Source organism: Phymastichus coffea, unplaced genomic scaffold (genome assembly GCF_024137745.1).
Source record: "Phymastichus coffea isolate CEN01 unplaced genomic scaffold, Cenicafe_Pcof_1.1 PCOF00086, whole genome shotgun sequence".
Lineage (NCBI taxonomy): Eukaryota > Metazoa > Arthropoda > Insecta > Hymenoptera > Eulophidae > Phymastichus > Phymastichus coffea.
This window is the reverse complement of record NW_026706897.1, coordinates 401,245-422,466: the sequence shown is the minus strand read 5'-3', so window position 1 is coordinate 422,466 and position 21,222 is coordinate 401,245. Positions and strand designations below refer to the sequence as shown.

The following is a 21,222-nucleotide window of genomic DNA, read 5'->3' as shown; positions in this document are numbered from 1 at the left end:
ATTCAATCACCGAAAAGCACTCGAATTCTAAATCTTATTCCAGTTCTTTCAAATGCTTCGGACGTTCAACTGGAGGCTTTGCCGAGAATGAAACATGATATTCATTTAAAACTTTCATTGACGATTCGCAAAAGTATAAAGAGAAGATCATCCTTTGCAATATAAATCCATTTACTTTGAAAACCATTGAAAAGCGTTATTCTATGCAAGCGCTACTATTTCCACGTCAAAAGAGAGAGAAATTGGCCAAAGATTGATAAAGATAAAGCTTCTTTTGATAAAAGCCGGTGTGCGCTTTTCAAAAATATGCATCAAATAAATTTGATCCAAAGAAAAAAAAACAATTCAACTTTTACTTAACCGGCCCCTTTCCCGCTCGCGCGAACACCGAGCTTTACTGCAGACGCAAACTGTTTTTGCAAAAAAATTTTATTGTCGTTATACGTCTTCCACTCACGTGACTCGTGCAAGCGTGCCAGGCAAAAAGAAAGGAAGGAAAACGCGAAGCATTTGCCAGCCGATAACTCGTTAAAAGTGATATTGTTACTCCACTCATCAACGCGAGTAATTAATCAGCTAATAGCTTTGACTTTATTTTCGCTCTCTCGGCAACAAAAAAAAGTAATTTCTTTTTTTTTCGTGCACGCGCGGAATACACAAACCGCGGCTTAATTATTAATAATACGCCAGAAACAGATGGAAAAATCGTTCTTTTCTTCCAGCTTCACCGAGTGTTTTTATACGCCGCATGAAAACAAAGGCTTTCGCTCGACGAGAGAGCCCTTCGCATTGTTTATTTATCCTCACTGGCGTATACGTACGACTTCGTTAATATTTTTTTTTACGAGACTACACCGGCAACACAAAGAGCATACATCGGCTTGAGGTAAGGAGGCAAAAAGGGCGCATTTCTTTTTGATGATGTTACGTTTTGTAAAGCCGCGATCGATTGGTGAGCCATCGAAGCTAATGAAATCCTAAATTGCCTGAGCGCAAGTTTCGTTTGCTCGGTGTTCTCGTGTTACGCGCACATACACACAGTTAGCCTCTTGTGTATCCGCGAGAGAGTGAGAGAGCTTTGTGTCGAGCTTTGTTTGCTCGCGCAGCACTGCGTGTATACGTGAAACCCAGTACACACACACACACGCGCGCGCGCACGCACACACACACATACACACATATATATATTATTGAAATTGATGATTGGAGATGCACGACTCATTAGGCTACTACGAGCATATACTAGAAGCCTACATGATTCACTCTCTGGTGGTAATCAAACTCTGCATGACTGAGACCAAATTAATTAGCTTGCGAAAGCAACATTCCAATGTTAAATGTTCTGAAAAGGGGGGTTCGAAGCTGAAATTCGCGATAGCCAATGAGATAGAGAATATTTTGATGAAAATTCAAAATATAGAGGCTTGTTTTTACTGATGAATAATGGAAAAATTTGGTTCTGCGTCTAATCAGCTTTAGCTGTTTTTAAGAAAGAAAACATGTAAATACGTTATTCTCGTTATTCGGATAAGCTGCTGTTAGGTGCATTAAGTAATCTGTAACATTAATGCATAGTACAGAGATTCTTAATTATAAACACTGCTAAGCGGCTTTTTGAAAAAAGCAAAGCCCCTACTTATCGTCGTGAAGCTCTTGTCTTTGAAAAATAAATCACTGACGTTTCGAAGCGAATCCACATAAATTTTGAAGCCGCTACTAACGGACAGTAGACCGCGTCTCATTAACAATTTCCCCGTATAAAGCCAGCGTGGAAAATTCCCGTCGCGCAATCAGCCTGCAGAACAAAATATCGATCGTTTCGCGCGGCTCCGCCGGGCGCAAAAACACAGCCAAACATTTGTAAATTTAACGTGCACGCGCGCGCAAAACCGCTTACTCGCATTAATAATTGATAAGCTAAAAGGACCATGCCTCATCCCTGTTCCTTGGAAGTCTAGCCAACAGCAGACAAGCGGCGGCCGCCGCCGCCGTCGCGGTAATGGTTACCTGACCCGCATGGATTAGCAACGTTAAAGACGGCTTCGCATCTCTCTCTCTCTCTCTCTCGCAATCCCCTTTCGCTACTCTCTCATGTTTGCGTGATGTAGCTCGAGCTTAGCAGCAACTTGCCTTACCCTCAACTATCCCGCATGAATATTCGTTTTCTCACTCACTCGCCAGCAAAAGCATAAGAGGATTTATCTGGCAAGCGCTAACTGATATTATTTCCTAATGGGTTTCGCGATTCTTTCAACGCAGCTGCTGTGGTTGTTCTGTTAATTTCGCTCGCTAAGAGTTTGTTGTTAAACTAATGGAAATGAGAAAGTCGATTTCTAGAGCGAGTGGAGACACAAGAAGATGATTATAAATATACAGCGCTTTTGCTATTTAATATGATGGGCTTATTTACATTTACATCTCATCTTGTGACTGACATCGCGGCTTATTTTATTTATTCGCAAGACTCTTTAAAAATGGAATAGAAGTTGAAATTCATTTTCCGCTGGCTTCTATATAAAATCAAATAAATAATCCGAAATTGCATTAAAATTAACGTCTGAAGATTTAAAAAAGTGGATTTTATTCCATTTCAATATATAGGTTAGTAAATTCAATAAATTAATTGTTTTGAATTGTTAGCAAACGTAGTTTCACTAGAAATCAATGTTTTCCGAGACTTTTCAATACATTGCAATATATTTTCCATTATCGTGCATTCGAAATTAAATTGAATAATTTCATTTACATTGGGGTCTTCTATCTTTGCAATATAAAATTTTGTAACGCGATTATTTCACATTGAAATGAATTAATTTTGATTACCAAGAATAAAACTCTGTTTGAAATAAATTTTTCAAACCCCATCCTGCTACCGTTGAAATCATACGTCACATCAAATCCTCCTATCAAACACACCCTAAACTATCTCGAGTAGTAGCAGCAGTAATCCGCTCCTAAAACTCAATTTCTCTTAATGTTATATATCATTAATGTAGAGACGAGATCAACTTGGAAGAGTTACGTGCAAGTGAAAAACTCCAGCTGATTATGGTCGACTACCACGCTTTGCCAGAGGAGGACGTGCAACTAGCAGATAGCGTGATTGAAGTAATTGATCATCGACCACAAGATGCCTCCTGGCCATGGTCAGGTCGACGGCTTTGTCTTCAACTGGTCGGCAGCTGTGCTACCCTCGTTGCTCAACAGATACTGCAACGTTGCCCGGATATTCTCACTGAGCTTGCTTGTCTGCTCAAGGGTGAGTGCATCTTATTTGTCTGTCTAGTGTTTATCTGCTTGTATGAACCCTTTGATCTTTGTAATTGTGATCTCCCGATATGATTATTTGGCTTTGTGCCCTTCTGCAGTTGGCGTAATTTAATTTTGATGACAGCTTGTTGTTGCTACGAGATGGGCATCTTTAATTATGCCTTCGACATTCTATTAAATTTTGTTAGAAAGATAATTCGATAAAATAAAGTTTTCAATGTAAATGGAGCTTTTGGTTTCAACACTTTTATCTTGAATAACGATACAAAAGTAAATTATTTTACATAGAAGAATTTTATTTGATTTAATAATTGCAATCTTGCTGCAGCAACGAAACTTTGTAAGAAGAAATTTTCTCCAACAATATGATTTTCTCAAATAAAAATATCGAAAAACAACAATTTTTATAAAATGCATACTTATAGTATTTTCTGTTAGAGATACAGCTAGAAGAGATCTAAAACCCAATCAATATCTCTGGCGACACTCGCAATCAATTTTTCAAGAGCAGCATTCACATGTTTACTCAGCTCGGTGTTCATTGGATTAATTTCGTTATCTTGCGACAGATAACGAGCTTCGACATCGCTGTTTCGAACTTTTCCCCTTTGTAGTATACACCTCGTGTATGGCGTGTACAATTTTTTTTCTTTTCCTATATGTAGACCCACCCCTACATGCTACTCGCTTTGTCTCGGTTGAAAAATAGCGGTGAGAGAGGGTGGCACGAGAGAGAGAGAGAGAGAGAGAGAGACAAAGGGGTAAGGGGGAAAGAGAGAGAGAGAGAGAGAGAGCTGAAGAATGTTTTAGCTAGAAGTGTTTTATGTAGGGGAAGATGTTAAGTTCGTCGGTGGATTTTCTTGTGGGATTATGTTCGGTTGAGACGATGGGATTTTGTAAGTTTGCAAGCCTGAGATTTATCATGCGTTCCTTTCCTTTTTTCGTAATCTATTGACGGTTTGTCAAGGTCGAATGACTTATCCGTGAAAGTTGTGTCTTCGGAAAATAGACGCTATTAGTTTACTTTAATATTGTCATATTTTGCTTCTTATTCTTATTTGATAATAGTGTTAAATACCATCGTCTCTTAATATACATTTTTCAGTAAAGATCTATTCTCATCCAAACAATATCATCCTCGTGAGCAAGTTGTTCTCGTTCATTTTATAAATATCTAGTAATAAAGAGTTTTCCTTCCGTAAATTAAGTTACAAACTTTAATCATGTTTTCCAAAGTGAAATTTAATTCTGTTTGTCTCTGGCCGAGCGAATCCCTTGTAGCTTTTCTCCTGGTAAGTCTCATCTTGGAAAAGACAATACCATCCTGACGAATGATAAATCCCTGTCTTCCACTCAATCCTACCGACTGACGATTATCTTTTTTTCCTCCTACAATCGCAATGTCATGTATGGGATACACATATTTATACACACATACTAATCCAATGAATTAATGTATGTTTTTTATTGACCTTTCCTCATAAGATCGATTTATTTCACATCTATGAAGACTTCGTCCAGTTTTTCTTTCAATCTGTAACAAAAGAAAGAGAAAGAGAGAGTAAAGTAATTTCTAACGAAACTGTCACGTTTTACAATTTGAACTTATCCTAAGTTATTTTAAAGCTTTCACCTAAAAACTTTTAAATTACCGTTGCCTCTCTCTCTTCCTTGCGTAAAACGCCGTTTAAACTTAGTATTAAAGCCCAAGGTTCACTCTCTTTTCCCTGCCGTTCTGTTTTCGTTTTCCTCCCCCAATCTCATTTTTCACCGTATGACTTTGCTTTCTTTCGTTATTACTTTAGCGACTTTTCACTTCTCACTCTCGCTTTCTTTCCCCGCTGCTTATTCTCATTGGCACATTTTTTAAATTATGTTCTTCATTAGACGGAAAGTTATACACAGCGTACATATAATCATTTGTTATTATTAAATTAACTTCATTCGTTTTTTTTCTTTGTGCTATTGTAAAAACTTTTTATAAAAAAACATAGATTGAATTTTTCAGATTTCTTCGCTGAAAAGCCATGCAGAATTTTTAACGTTTTACTTTCTTATATTTTTTATATACTGTTTCATTCGTGGGATAGACAGAGAGAATAAACCTTCCATTTCACTGATTAAGTTGTTGGAAAAGACGCATAACCTTTCGAGATGTTTTTCATAAGATTTTGCTGGATATCAGATCATTGAAAAATATTTCCAAGAATTCAATGTTATATTTCGCAAATTCGTAGAAATTGAAATTCTTGCTTATATTTATACTTCTATTTTTTTAATGCTTTTTCATTGAAACACAAAAGTTTCAAATCAACTTTCCGTCATAATGAAATTTCTATGTAACTTAGAAAGAGATCAATCAGTGCAATTTGCATCCTCATTGATTCATGAAACATCATACTGTCGAACAGGCGGCCTTTCTCGCAGTGCATTTTTATCACACTGTTGGTAATGCTAAACCTTACATGATTCCTCATCCTTCAAACTAATTGATAAATACTTTGTGAAGTTCTGCCTTGTATTTTCCCAGTTTTCAAAATTGCTACCGACCCGTCGAGCATAGTTCTCGTTACTAATTATTCGCAGTAAACCAATTTTTCCACACATTTCCACGGCATATCTCGCAGTTTATCCAGCAATTACATCAATAACGTTTGACCGTCCGACCTACTTTCCGCTTTCTTGTTCCAATCCAATCCGACCCATCCCCGATATATTACTCGGAATTTCTTTCGTTCTTACTTTTCAACTTTGTGTACATTTTTGAAAATTGTATTTTTGCTACCTTGATCTGGTGACATTTTGTTGTAAAAAAATAAGATTTAAAAAAAAAATGTCCACCTTGACTTGTTTGTCACATCTATTTACAGAATGCGTCTGCGGCGTCGAATGAGTCGTTATATTTCCAAAAAAGGGGTAGGATCAAATATTCGCGTGGCACTGACGGCTTTACAAAGCTTTTGGATACGACCACTGATACTTTTGTAAACATTATATTAGCCTTCTCTCTCTCTCTCTCTCTCTCTCTCTCTCTCTCTCTCTCTCTCTCTCTCTCTCTCTCTGTCTGTCTCTCTCTTTCTCTCCATTTGGCTTTTTGGTGCGTCGATGATAGTGCAGGCGTCAGCACTGGAGGTTTTCATATCGTCGTGTTTGAATTATCCCAGCTGGTGTGCGCGCTGATAAGTAAACACACGCGGGGTTTTTTCTGGCATCACGGGAATTGTGCGATAACTGAAGTTTTTTTATTTATTTTACAGCTAATATTGTTATAGATTTTGCTAATAATTGAAGCGTAATTATTATTCGTTAATGCTATATTGTTTACACGTTCGTTATTTGATTGCGTTGAGAATAGTATTCGCACTGTATTTGTAAAATTATGTTACTTGATCCGATTTATGAATATACGTATTTGCAGTTCACCGCAACGTCAATTATAAATATAAAAAATTAAATATATATATTTCTGGTACTGCACCTGCAAGCTATTTTTTTAACGTTTCGTCTTGACTAATGCGTAAACTACACATGATGAATCGAATTTTCAACGCAAATCGATGTAATCATCGCATTTTCAAAATTCCGTCTCGATCAATGTTTAATGGGCTTTTATATACCCATGAGAATATCTCGCGCTCACTGTCTCTGTATCCTTTTTAAATACATTATTTATACGGCTTTGTGAAATTTATCTCTATCTTTTTTCCATTTCGTCCATCTTTCTCTCTCGTCTATGCACGTTATTTTTCTGGGCTTTGTTTCGGTTGGAAAAGGGCGCGTTTTGTATCAGCTCTTTTTTTTCACACCGTGCATGAATTATCAATTTCGTTTCCTCCGTAGTAGAATAAAGAAAGAGAGTGAGAGTGAGAGAGAGAGAGATATAAAGAGAGAAGTGGATAAAAAAATACACAAGGGGCTTTGTGATCGAAGCGATAAAAGTCTTTCAACCCTGGGATTTCAACGCTGTTTACAACGCTTGCCTCTTTTATCTTTCGGAACGTGTCAGTAGTTTTCACAGAGTATCGAAAAGTCTTGCCTGGTTATCGCGGTAGACTTTACCATAATATTTTACCAAAGGAAAATAAATTGTCGAAAAAAATAATAATCGAAGGTTCGTTGCGCCAGACTATTTCACTGTCGTACTACTTGACATTCGATCACGAATCTCAATGGAAGTTTGCTGCGAGTATATCTCCGATATCAAGTAGCAGCAGCAGTCGCGGGCTCAAAAGGTAACCGATTCAAAATAAGCCGAACTGCTCATCTGCAACTCGAAGCTTCTGTCTCTGGCAGAGGCCATCAAGAGATGCGACGACAGCCTAGCGCATTCATCTTTTAAAGCATCCTCGTTGACTCCTCGAGATATATATATATATATATATATATATATATATATATATATATATATATATATATATATCAACACTCGCTCTCTCTGTCTTTCACTGTTGAAATTGGCGCGTTTGCAAGTATTGTTTTCTAGTATAATTGAGCGTGTACACAGTAGCTGGCTGTCAGCCGCAGAAGCTTTTCCTACGGGAGAGGGGGAGATGCTAGTGGTGATTGTGGCGCAGTGTGGTCCGAAAGTTGCTTTAGGGCGGCTCTCGACTGCGAACTTTCGGACCGACGTCGGTACACACAGTGTAAATGGACGTGGGATCCTCGTGTCGTCGCATTTGCGCGCCGCGCGTAGCAACGGCCCCGAGGGCCAAAAGCTTCGAGATCCCCGTGTTATGGCTTGCACACGCACACCCTAGCACACCGGCAAACGCCTCGCGGTCATTAAGGCTGCTCGCTTGCCCGCTGTTGCGACGGCCGCGCACGCTTGCGTTGGCGAACAAGCGTTGAGAAATTTTCGGCAATCAGCGCCCAGGCACGACTCGTTATCAATTGCACTGATAAGATTGCACTGCCAACGCAGTTGGAACAATGAGCTGCTTGGTGAGTGCATTTCAAAGTAATTAGGCTGTTTCGCAAACTTGATATTAAGTATGCGATATATACGAGAATTCGCGTTCGGGTAACATTGCGTAGATTCTGAGTGGCGCGATCTGACATTTAACCATGGTGCGATGATGAGCGAAAGCTGTCGCAATAAATCCATAATCGTATCTGTTAATTCCGTTAGTCCTGACGAATACAATGGATTAGTTAACAGCTGGTGAAAGTAGAAGTTGCAAATGTATCCCCGCGCGTCGAATCCTAAGTGTCTCTCTCGAACAATGCCTCACATGCAATTTAGTTGGACTGCCGTGGTACTGATTTTCAATAATTCAATTTCAAGTTCCGTCAATAGACAAACGTTTGTCCACTTGGAAGAGCTTGTCGACGATGACGAATGTACGAGAGGTCGCAAATCGAAAAAAGGAGCGAGAAAAGTTTGCAGGGCGCAAGTAATCCGGCGACTTACGTACGGCTAGAGATTGAGATGTAGAGCGCGACTGCACGCTCCGCCGCGTCGTTGACCTCGTTGGAGGGGTGTGCGTTACGGGCCAAGTCCGTCTTGCTGGCTCGCAAGCCGTGCACAGTATAGCGGCAGCGAGTAGCAACGACTCTGCGACAACCTAAGTGGCTTTTCGCGCGGACCTACTTAGGCCTGCTCTCCTACGGAGGGAGAAGGGGGGACGATGTGTCTTTTTTCTTCTCCCTTCACTGTTATTTCGACACGCAAATCGCATTTACAAGGTTAATTCTGTTGCGCGCTAACTCGCGCGCAAGGAAATGTACTGACGGAGCTGCGACGGCGAGTTGCTCGCGACTCTTTCGTGCGGCTAATTAAAGCTCCCGCGAATCGCCATTATCAAGATTCACGCGTCCGGTTTCATCGTCGTGCTACAGCGAAACGTATACGTAATTGACGGACCGCGAAGCAAGCCTACGATACGTAAAAGCAGCACGCCAGTTGTCGCCCGCAGTCAGCGATCGCATATACGCTCGCACGCAAACGAAACAATATTTCGCTTACGCTAATCCACGTGCGCGTTTTCCGCTAGCCGTCGATGATTTTGCTGCGTTCCCACACGGCAATGGTGCCGTGTCACATGGAACATTCTCAACGCGTAAGATTAGGAAGATTAGAACGTGAGACATTAATTATGCATCCGCAGGCCACATTGTTCGTTCAATCTTCATTAATTCATAAATTTGGATTCCGACTGCGATAGAAAAAGAATAAGCCAACCGCGTCTGCGTTTTTAGTAAAGTATTGGACTTTTGCTACCGAGGTAATTGCAGGTACCTTCGTGTATCGGCATGATCGGTGTGTTATCGGTTTGCATTTCGCCCATACGTGATACACTCCTGTTCTTACGCATCGAGATTTTCGCGAAACAATGCCAATAAGCGCTGCCGTTTTTATCTATATGCCGACCATTCGAAAGCTGATCCACCAGTTAGTCTCTCTCTCTCTCTCTCTCTCTCTCTCTTTCTATCTCTCGAACCGTTTGTCGGGCGATCGCGCGTGCACACCGAGGGAATTTCAATTGACCGAGCTCGGGTCGATTAGAGCTCACCGAAGCCTTAACGCTTTTTCCCTCCTCTTTCGAAGCCGCGGCGAACGCTGCTGAAAGCTGAGTGCGCGGGATTCGAGTCGCTTATTCTTTTAGTGCCTTTCACCGAGGCGACCGAGCTTAGCCACTTATTTGCGTGGGGCTACCTTTACTCTCCCTCGCGCGCGCGCTTTTGCGGGATTTCTTATCTTGCAGTTAACGAGGTTGCTGCGGGGAAGATCAGCTGATGGATTTCTCGCGGTACTTCACACTTTTACATAGTGTACGGATTTTAAATCAAACGTTGTTGTGTTTCAATCGCCCATTGCAACAACTTATATTTTTTATGAGATATGAGAAAAATAATTTCGTATTTCAATCGTCATGTACTATTGAAATCGGCGTTACGTTAACGCTGACTTAAGTTTGACTACATATATAAGCTTTTCTTTTTGCTCAATAGAAGGATATCTGAATTGACTCGAATGCAATAGAAATTTTTAAATAAAGTAAATATGAGTTCGTTTACTACAATAATTAAAGTGAATAATTAATATGGTTATTCAATTGTAGTTATTAGATATTGTACATTAATGCAATACGAGATATACTCTAAAAAGACTCGAATCAGCCAAACTTTGCTTGCGTGTATTCAACATTGTTGAGAGTTATCGCTATTATATCTATATATTTAGAATCGCAGAGTATATTGATCAAACATCAAAAGTACAAATATATTTCCACACATCGTTCATTAAAATCATGGAACAACCAAATTAACCTAGCACTTAACGGCGGGTCAATTATTCGATGAAAAAAAGAAAGTTACATGTTAGTTATCTCAACTAGACTCTTCAAACAATAGTTGCAGAAACTAATAGAGTAAAAAAGAAAAGTTGGACGAGACGGGAAATCGCTAGAAATAGAAAGAGAGAAAGAGAGAGAGAGAGAAAGAAAGGGATGAAAGCTAATAAAAGTTTTTTCGCTGTTCACAACCGCCATTAACAGGGCCAATCTTGGTGGACACGGTGAACTTGTCTCGCGAAGCAGCCCGAGCAACGCCACTGGACCACGAGATAATGGAACGACTCGAGCAGGCAACGACGGCGAGGACGACTGCGAGCGGAAGAAGCCTCGTGGAAAAGAACGAAGAGACGATGGACGAAAGGACTAGAGTCTATCGGGACATTCTGGCGGCCAAGACCGACATAAGCGAACTGACACCCGGAGACCTGCTAATTAGAGACATGAAAGTCGCCAATGGAATCCCGATACCTGGCTTTCCCATTCTCGTCAAGGTATAACAAACGACTGTCTCTGCTTCCCTCACTTTCGCGTCGAATTATAACGTGTATTCAATAGCCGGCGCGGGATGTAAATAAGTATCGCCTCGCGATACGTCGACCGACCGGGGATAATGAGTCGGAATAATCCGGGAAAGGCGCTTTCAGCTAGCGGCCACCGCTAATTTCGCGTTCTCGTGGTTATAGTGGAACGGCGTATGTATAACCAGAGTTATTTTATTATTCGTCCGCATGCGCGTGCCGTGAACAAAAGACACGGGAATTTCCATTTAATCGCGTGTTCGTACGTTCCGTTGAAATAATGCGCGAATTTTATTATTCTTTTTTTTTCCTCTCCCCTCCCCTTTGTTTGGAATTTCAAATAGGGATTCCGGGAACTTGTTACAGATTTTATGGCCAAATTTTCGAGCGAACGTACTTATTTATTGAATGTTGGATTATTGTAGAGCTGTATCGTAATATTTTTTTTTTATAATTTAACGTTTCAAATAATAGCATTCAACGCGTGCATACGCAGATTTTTCGAATTTCTATGTGAAAGGCATTCAATAATCAATGAATCTTGTTTATTAGGCATTTTTTTTTGTCTAGACTGACCTCGAGAGATGAAAATGATATCGATTCGACGTGCGATCGAGAAAGATGAGGAATCATTGGCCAATGAAGCTTCAAAGCGTTTAATAATATATCGACGTTGTAACACTGAATAATTTTGCAAATGGCATTGATTATGAACTTGATTATCGTAACGACTCGACAAATGAATTATTAAAATAATCTCTGATTGGTGTAATCTAGCGTTGAAAAACTAACGAAAAGTGTGTTGATAAGGTATATTATAAAAATTTAAGTAATTAAAAGAAACGAAAAAACCATCGATCTGCTACAAGTCTGAAATGAAAGACGCGGGGCGTCTAGAAAAGGAAAAAAATGTTGGAGAACCACGCCATAAAAATGCCGGTAAAAGCCAATAAAATACGCGAGGACGCAGACGGGGGAGAGACTTATCCACGGTGGTGTAACTACTAATAAATCCACTCAATCGAATCTCTCACAACCGAGCTGTTCGCTCTCGGCGGAAGCTTGGGGCATTAAATACTCGAGGCATGCAAGCAGCGCCAGGAGCATCTCCCTTCGATTCGATTTGGCTCTTCGTCTGCAGCGGAAAGACGCGTAATACAAAGTTTAGATCGCTTTCCTTATTTTCATCAAGAGCGTGTCGGGGTAATGATGTCAGGGGATGGTTCGCTTTCGTTCCAAGCCCCGGCGATGCCTCGACGTGACTGGATTGCCGATGACACTAGCTGTGCTTTATTCGCTCTTTCTCTGCCACTTTCGTTTCGCGAGGGAGAGGCAGGCACCGCCGGAGAAAAAAAAAGGAAAAGAGCGCACGTAGTTTTTTGCCTTTTTCGCAGTCGATTTTCTTCTCTGCAGTCCTGCCTCTCCTGCCTTCACTTTTTATTTGCCTGTATCCGTTCTCGTCTGGATCTATGTATATGTATCCTCGTCCGCTTCCCCTCTTCTATCTTTCTCTCTCTCTTTCTCTCTTTCTTTTTTATTGTTGTTAGTCCTCCTTTTTTTAGTAGCGCACGAGAGAGAAAGAGAGAGAGAGAGAGTCAATTCTTTCTCTTGCTAGCTGCTCTTTTGCGCTCGTGCTTTTTATTCCGACTCTTTACCATTGTTTCGCGGACTGACGGAAATTCTCAGTTTCATATTTTTCGTCCGAGCGCTTCATTTGCAATTTTTCGGACCAATCAATACCGCTATTCACTCGCACGACTCTTTTCTACATCAAAGGTACGATTCAGTTTACGTGCTTTGCGAAAACTGGTAATAGCTAATAATAATAAAAGATAATAATAATAATCATTCAGTGCATTGTCGCGTTATTTTAAGTGCAGAATAGATTTAGTTCCTTCTGATAATTTCCTTTCTACTGATTAGTTGTATTACTTGTAATTTTGAATTGAAATTCTTGTTCATAATTAATAAATTAAGTCTTTGAAAGTCATTTTGAAAAATTCATATGAACGTATAAATTTTCAGAGAGATATGCGATTTCAGATTTCATTCCTCGAATATAATTTTTTTCACCGTAGACAACATACATTTTAATTTTGTATATTTTTGTACTAACGTAGAATTTTTCTAGATCTCGGATCAGTTATTCAATTTGTAAGGTTGTCACGCTTCTTCACCTTCTTGGAATCTATTTAATTGGAAATTTGCTGTTGGTATTTTTTTCTTATTCTTTGTCACAGTCATTTGATAAAATGAAAAAAGTAATCAAGTACTAATTATAAAGTTTTTGTCCTAAGCTTCAAGTCAATAAAATTACTCATCAATTAAGATACTACTTTCTTCATTCTAAATTGCTACTAAGAAAAATAATTATAGGAAATAAAATATTTCTCCCATCGTTGTAAAAAAAATCTACAAATGCCACATTTTTTACCACGGACTCCTCCGATTTATTTTCTCCGGCAATGAATAAATCATATCAAAACTTGCGTAGTGTAAGAATCACTCAAACAAGAAAATAACTTCAAAAAATACCATCTCGAGGTTTATAACCCACACAATGTCTCATCTCGCCTCTTAACAAAAAAATCTAAAAAAATCCAAGGTGGTATGATAGTCTTATAATACGGATCTTCGAGATCGTACAACACACCCTCCTTTAAGTGGATTTCGCGCGCGACTCGTCGCAAATAGGTGCCTCCCCTCCTGTTCCTCTACTCTTCATGAATTTTTTAAGTCTTCTTCTTTTGCGTGCAGACACTTAAACGGCTCCATACACCGAGGCTCAATTAACATAAAAATGCTGGCGCAAGCGCATCCATTTCCCCATTCCTATCTCTCTCCCTCACTCGCAAAGATTCATCCTTATACCCTCGCTGCATTCTCTCTCTCTCTCTCTCTCTTTCTCTCTCTCTTCGCAGGCACTTTCGATCGATCGATTGACTACGTGTTAACATTCGCAAATGGAGCGTGAATCATCTTCGCATCACGCGCGCGTGGTAATTGAAAAACTTTGTGCTATGTTTCGACTTTTTTCCGCTTGGCCGAGCTCCTTTTTCTTTATCCGTCGTTGCATGCGGGCGGAGGCGCGTAAGTTGCTTTTTGGCCTTCGGATACCTTGCGTTTCATTCCTCGATTGCCACGCCAGAGCGAACTACTTGCGATTCATGACGGCGAATTGTTTGTCGATAGAGATGGATGATGTTTAACGTGGCACTTTTACGCCCTGCCGAGAGCTTCAAGTTTTGATACTAGACTGAGATACGCAATCGTGCGATCCGAGAGGAGGCGTTTTCGTATTGTTTTATTTTTTGCCGAAATCGAAAACGTGAATTGACTTTCCAGCGTTAGATTGGCTAGACTGCGGCGCGTAATATCTGTTATCGAAAACAATAAAGTAAAAATAAAAAATGTAAGTCCAGCAACTGTCCAACTGTCACTTGGCCGTCGAAACCGCGACGCGTAATTCTCGACGATTCTCTATCTGCACACAGGACTTTATGGAGTTGGAAGGGGCAATGGAAGCACTCGATGCGTTCTGCGTCTCACGCAACTATCGACTGGTCGTACTTATAGGTTTGGACCTGAAGGAGGACAAGGTGACGAGGGACATTGCCGTCTATTCGCTGCTTCCCGATCAAGCGACAGATAAAGTGAGTCTTACGTCTGGCATTTATTTCTTTCTCGCGTCGGAAATATTTCATTTTCGCGCAGCTCGCAGCAGCAGCAGAAACATATTACGCTTTTTCGGCAATTGTTTTCTCTCGAGAACGAGTTATCCACTGGATTTTATCATTACACAATGAGCTGAGTGTTAGCTAATAAAGTTATTTTTGCCGAAGAAACACAGTTGTGGTAAAATCTATATTTCACAACAGTGTAAAAGTCAAATGCATTTCGTACTTCATAATTTTACGAATATTAATTATTCAAAATTGGATGTCTGACTTTTTGGCTTGTTATTACTTCAAAATTGATGCGGTTAAACATTCAATTTCCACAATGAATAATATAATATAATAATGCACTCTGCTGGCTAAAATAAAGATGCAATATTCCAGTATCATTTGAATTGCGAATTATAATGAAAATTTAAATATTTTCCGCGCTGTCATTGTTACACCGAGAGTCGAGCAAGAAAAACGTTCCATAATGTATCGATTGTATGGATTTTTCAGTGAAGCGGCGCGTACCCGTCGTATTTTAATTTAACGCTTTTCAATCAATTAAAAGTCCAGCTGCAATATTGTCTGGAGCTAGGAACAAGAGAAGAGAGAGGAAGTTTGATTACATGCACAAATTAACCAATCGGAAAGTTCGATCGCGCGGCGGTGCTCGGAGCTCAATCTCAGGGGGGCGACTACTACTCGTTCGGCTCTTTACAATTCTTTGACTGAATTAACGATACGTCTATCAGGAAGCAATTTGACAACTCTTCTCCTTCAATTTCTTTTCTGTTGGAGCTTTTCTCTTCTCTTCTTTTCTTTCCAGCCAAACGTCCAAATCCGAAGAGAGGGAGAATGGAATGGCGCGAGTGCCGGAAATTAAAGTCAGGATGTTCCATATAAATGCACGGAAATGAAAGTTACGATTCTCTCTCTCTCTCTCTCTCTCACTCTTCGACGACTGGTGATGCACTGCCTCCTTGATTTCTCATTGTCGTGACTCCCTTCGTGCTTTGCAAGAGATAGAAGGGGGATGGGTGTTATGAGCCTTGGTGAAGTCCTTTGAATGAACTATTGCTTTATGCTCCCTTTGTAATTCGATTTTCGTATGCATACATCATACTACCTCTGCTTTTGCGACGCACCACACTCGTCGATACTATCTCCTCACCAGAGGAAATTAGAAACGTCTTCTAATTCCATAATTGCACCCTTGCTACATGTACACATTCTCTAATTGGCATGTTGACATTACTTTGTTACCAGAGTTAATCCGTTATTTTGATAAAAATAAAAAATGTCGATTTCACCTGGTTAGCAAACTAGTACTTGTACCACTCTAGTGTGATTCTGAAATACGAAAAATGATAATTTAATTTTTTCTCAATACTTTTCGACATACGAAAGCTACTCAAAGTGTAAAAACTTGAATTATTACGTAGCAAACAGTTTTCACGTGGAACGTAAATTTTAACGAAACACGCAACTTTACAAAGTTTCGATGTCCAAGTAAAACGTTATTTACAATGGTTATTCAACAGTGATATTGCAATAATTACAGCTTATATAACGCAATTTGGAAACATACATTCGGAAGCATAGTGCTGCCCGGCGCAAACTTGTAAACTCAGGTTTACAAGGTACATTGAAACAGCGTTGTCAGTTGGTCATATATCGCAAAGTACCTTCCGAAAAACTCTCTCACTCAGTCAGCCTAATAAAGCCAGAGTGACGCACGTACGTATATACGCAGAGCAACGCACTCACAGAGAGGCTAACGTTAACTTTCGGTCCAACTCTCTGCGGCAGCCCATTATCCCTGCTACCAGAATGTAATCTCGGCACCGAGCTCACGCCCCCCTCCCTCTCTTTCTGCAACTCCTGCTGCTGCGCAAAGTCCAGAGCAAACACGGCACTTCGCTTCTTAGATTCATCAAAATTAACTGTCGACTATACGGAACTTGCCGCGCGCGTACGTATATGCGTATGTACATATTCAAACTGTTGAGTGCGGGGTTTGTGCTTTCCAGCTAATCGAGGCGCTGCTCACCGCTGAAAGGCCCAGCAGTCTACAGCTGACGGAGTCGGGGCGCGTGCAACGTGGACAAAACTTACTGCTGCACTACCACCAGGCCAACGCGCGGGCTTCGCGCAAGCAAATACTGCCGATTATACAAAGCGCCGCTGCCGCCACTGACGAGTGCAAATAACGCGCACCGCTCCGTGGCCCTCCGCTGACATCAACGACGAACTAAACATCTGCTAATTATCCAGCCTTCCCTGCCTACCCGCCTGTTTTCAACTTGGTCAGCGGCTTTTTCTCTTTTCCCTGCTGTGCTTCTACGACCAATTCATTCCATTTTATATTCGCGTCAACAATAAACACACCTACGTGTTATTAGGAAGATCGACGCTGACTATTACTTTCATGCGTTCGTAGATATCAGTGCCCTCCGTTATTCGACATTCTCTTATGTAACACGAATGTCTTCGTCAACGTAACATAATACTTTCGATTGCCAGCTTTTAAGCGTAAATGCCCGCGTTCGCGTAAGATTTAATCGAACGTACGGAGGAATTTTGATTCGCGCACTCTGGCCCGAATGGAAGGAAGTGGCTGATGCGTGCTTAATATTGGCAAGTTGCTGTATTTGATGCATCGCGGTGCAGACACGACTGCAGACTCGGCGTTTCAAGCGCCAAGGACTGTCAGAATCTACTTCAATGACACTTTCGGCAAGCTCAACGTCGTTTTTCGACAATTCAGCGAACTCGACGAATGCGTCGCGACTGTGACCAGCCAACCGCAGATAATATGTCTCACGCCCGACGTAAAGTGGCGATGAGAATGAACATTCGAAAGTTAAAATGTTACTTTGATTGTTTATTTATTAGAAATTCCAGAATATGTTTTCCAAGATGCAACTGCACTACCATCTAAATAGTAATTCCATTAACACTATACGAACACGATAATGAAATTCAATTTAAACATTGCTGTATTTCGTTCGTTTACCAAAACGTAGGACTGATATTTCTTCAAGTTTTAAAACTATCGTCTTTTATAACATGAACCTAAAAATGAAAAAAGGTTTACTTCAGCTTGTCGCCATTACAACGCCTCAATCTCGTAAAGTTAAGCGATTTATGATCAAGTTTACAAATCCATTACATAATAGCACCTAACCCCGGCCGTGAAACGAGCTGAATTAGCACCGTTATTAAAATATCGCTGAGCTGGGCATACTTTCACCATTGGCTCTTCAAGAATAAGCTGCCTATTTACAATCGCCATGACACGATGGCAAGTATAGAGCTGTCCGCGACGACTTCAGCTATCTTATTTTTCTACCTACTTGACACACTCACGGTTGTTGAGCAGTTGCATTCCCGTCTAGTATTTTCAGTCGATTAAGTTTTAAAAATTGAACAGATTAATATTACAGATTAAACTGACAATTCTACTCCAAAATTCAGCAAGAAAATTTAACAAGAGCGCAATATCTTTAATTTAAGTATTTTGCTAATTTTCGATTTCTTTCTCGTTCAACTAATTACCAACTGCTTAATGTTTTGACATGCGAATAATGAATTTGCACACTGAATTATCGCAGCTGGTATGATTATTGACTCTTCAAATCTGTCTGTAAAGTTAGTGTACCTGAGTTGAGATTAATCGCGAAATGCAAATCACAGTTCTACGCGCCTATGAAATTGTATTAAACGTACTAAAATGAAATATTCATATATTTTAAATTCAAATGGTAGAACGTAGATACGTACTATGACCGCGTATGCTTTGCGCAATAAATTAGATTCGATAAAACATGTCATATATTATGACAACGATGGACATTCATAAATACATTTATATTCTATATCTCATCATTTTCCAATATCAATAAATTCGATCGAATGAAAATAATAGAGATACTATCTATTTATATTATATTACTCTGAATGATGATTTAGTTGCAGTACTTGAAAAATATCACGTTGCAAGGTATTGTTTTTACGCGGCAGATATCTTTGTAAACGTCTTTAACTATCTTAGCGATAATTATATTGTTATGGGCTCCTCATAAATTTACATCACTTTTGAAATTTATTGCCTGTGCTCAAATAATCTGTTAACTTGACCAACGCATGAAAACTTCTACAAAATCCATTAAATGTTTCGCGACTGCGAATGAATAAATAATTATTTATCAAGGGTCGCAATCGCGAATCAATAGGCGAAGAGTTAATAAATTGAGAGTCACAGGACATTATATGAGATAAGTTCAGTCTAAATTTCAAAAAATATGACCGTAAATTTCCCAAACTACAAAATGTTTTCTGTTTGATCACGTTTTTCAGCATAACAATCGATTAAAAGCAGAGAAATGATTTTTTTCAAATTGAAAGGACAATTTTAAGATATTGTATAATTAAAGCCACATAAATCTTTATCTCGTAAATCACGAAAATGTTTATAGATAATTACAAGAACGAAATTATAAAATTTAAAAGCCAAACATTAAAAATTTTTATGTTAAGACAAAAATATTGTAAATGGTGCAAGTAGTGATTTACGTGTTGAATGTTTTAACTACCTTATATTTGTACTCTCTTGAACAAAAACAAAACAAATTTTTAAGTTTTTGTATCTGTTCGAGTTATTGTTTACTTTATTTGTTTGTAAGAAGTTCTACATTCTTGAGCTCAAACGTTCATGGTTCAGTTTACGTTTTGTTGTTTTTAAGAATTACACATTCTTGAGCTCAAACGTTCACGGTTCAGTTCGTAGTGTAAATACTGAATTTCAAAAAATTGACGTAGATTTTTATTGAAACCTATATATTTACAACTTTCTATGGAATTTTTATTTATAAAAATGTTACGCTTATATATCTCGCTTAAAAAATATGGTTTTCTCAACAAAAGTACTTGATAATTGAAAAACGAGTTCTGAATGTAATTGAATATAAGTACAATTTATTTATGAACTTATGTTGGTATATACATTTTACATCGATTTTTGCTTGCAGACATATTTGAAGAATATGTTTGTGTAGGAGTCATACTCATTGCTAAAGGTCAAATAGAGGGTCTCATCTATAAACATAGTCGTGTTTCAATTTATTGCACTACTTTTAGTTTAATTATTAATTAATTAATTATTTGATTCAATTAATTATTCAGTTATTTAACTTTATTATTGAAATTTCAAATAACAAGATTAAATTAACTATTTCGAAGGATTCAAGTCAGCATTGTTTGATAAATACTATCAACAAAAATATTTTTTTGTAGTTCTCAAAAATTGAAAAATTATGGCATACATGGCTACGTTCTTACTTGTTTTGTACAGATCATTTAATGGATATTTAAAATCACATATAAGGTTTTCATTCGTTTCAATTGAATGAAACGAAAATTGTTAATAGATTAGTTCAGCATTTTGAGAACAATTTTTATTGTTCTTTATTATAAGCAGTATTGATGATTATTTCACATATTTAATACAGTTCCTAATCACACACTAGAAATTTGAAAATAATTGTAGTCATGTAAAAAATCTGCTAGTTACTCTAGAGAAGGTTGTGAAATTAATTTTGTCATTACAAATGCAATAGATTTGAATTTGTTTAATAAAATATCAGATTCAGGTTGACATTTATCAACTTACTATTGTGAAATAATTATATGCCCCTATATATACTAGCAATACTAGCAATAACTTTTCTGGATCTGACTACAGTGTTTAATATCTTCAATTATGGAATTAGAGGACGTACTTACAATATTCTTGAAAAATACTTAAGTAATAGAAAACAAAGAATAAAAATAGATATTAATTATAGGTCTTATTATAGCTTATACTCTAAATATAGGTGTTCCATAAAGTACAATATTAGGACCTTCACTGATCATCATTTATATTAACGATATGCTAAATACCATGTCTGTAATTTGCCAGTTAATACCGGAGAATGTTCAGTATGTTAAAAAAGTGCTACCTAAAAATACCATAGGGATAGCTTTTTTACGCAAAAATATTGAACATTTATGTAATTTAAACTTGAACTATTGAATCAAATAAAAAATTTTATGACATAAAAATATCTTAGAATCGATCAAAAAATACCCTAACCTTTTTTCAGAATACAAAAGAAATGTTTAAGAAAATTTTATTTTTTTTATATTTAGGAAACCAAAAACTGTTTTTAAACCTTTTTAAAAAATTGCAGAATAACCTTTGAAAAATTCTATAATATTTTTGTTCTTAGAAAATTTGTGCTACATTCAATAGTTTCTAAGAAAAAAATTAGATTAGGTTTTTGTAGAATGTTCACGTTCTGACTGCCATATTGTAGAAAGGACTGGTTCAATGATTTAATAAAAATACTTTCTACCGCAATCATCTCCTATTATAATTACAACACGAATTCTTTGCGGTAACATTGCAGAAAAATATCCAACAAAAAAATT

At 38.5% G+C, this 21,222-nt stretch overlaps 1 protein-coding gene across 1 annotated transcript in view; it reads left to right on the top strand.

Annotated features, from left to right (window-relative positions):
- Positions 1 to 20,741, top strand: part of LOC131669067 (exopolyphosphatase PRUNE1) — a 32,336-nt gene extending 11,595 nt beyond the window's left edge. Inside the window, exons 4-7 of the mRNA XM_058943657.1 lie at positions 2,997 to 3,259; positions 10,767 to 11,056; positions 14,578 to 14,736; positions 16,779 to 20,741. Coding sequence (XP_058799640.1) covers positions 2,997 to 3,259; positions 10,767 to 11,056; positions 14,578 to 14,736; positions 16,779 to 16,958 — 892 coding nt within the window. The 3' untranslated portion in view covers positions 16,959 to 20,741. The remainder of the gene's footprint in view (positions 1 to 2,996; positions 3,260 to 10,766; positions 11,057 to 14,577; positions 14,737 to 16,778) is intronic.
- The last annotated feature ends 481 nt before the right edge of the window (positions 20,742 to 21,222 follow it).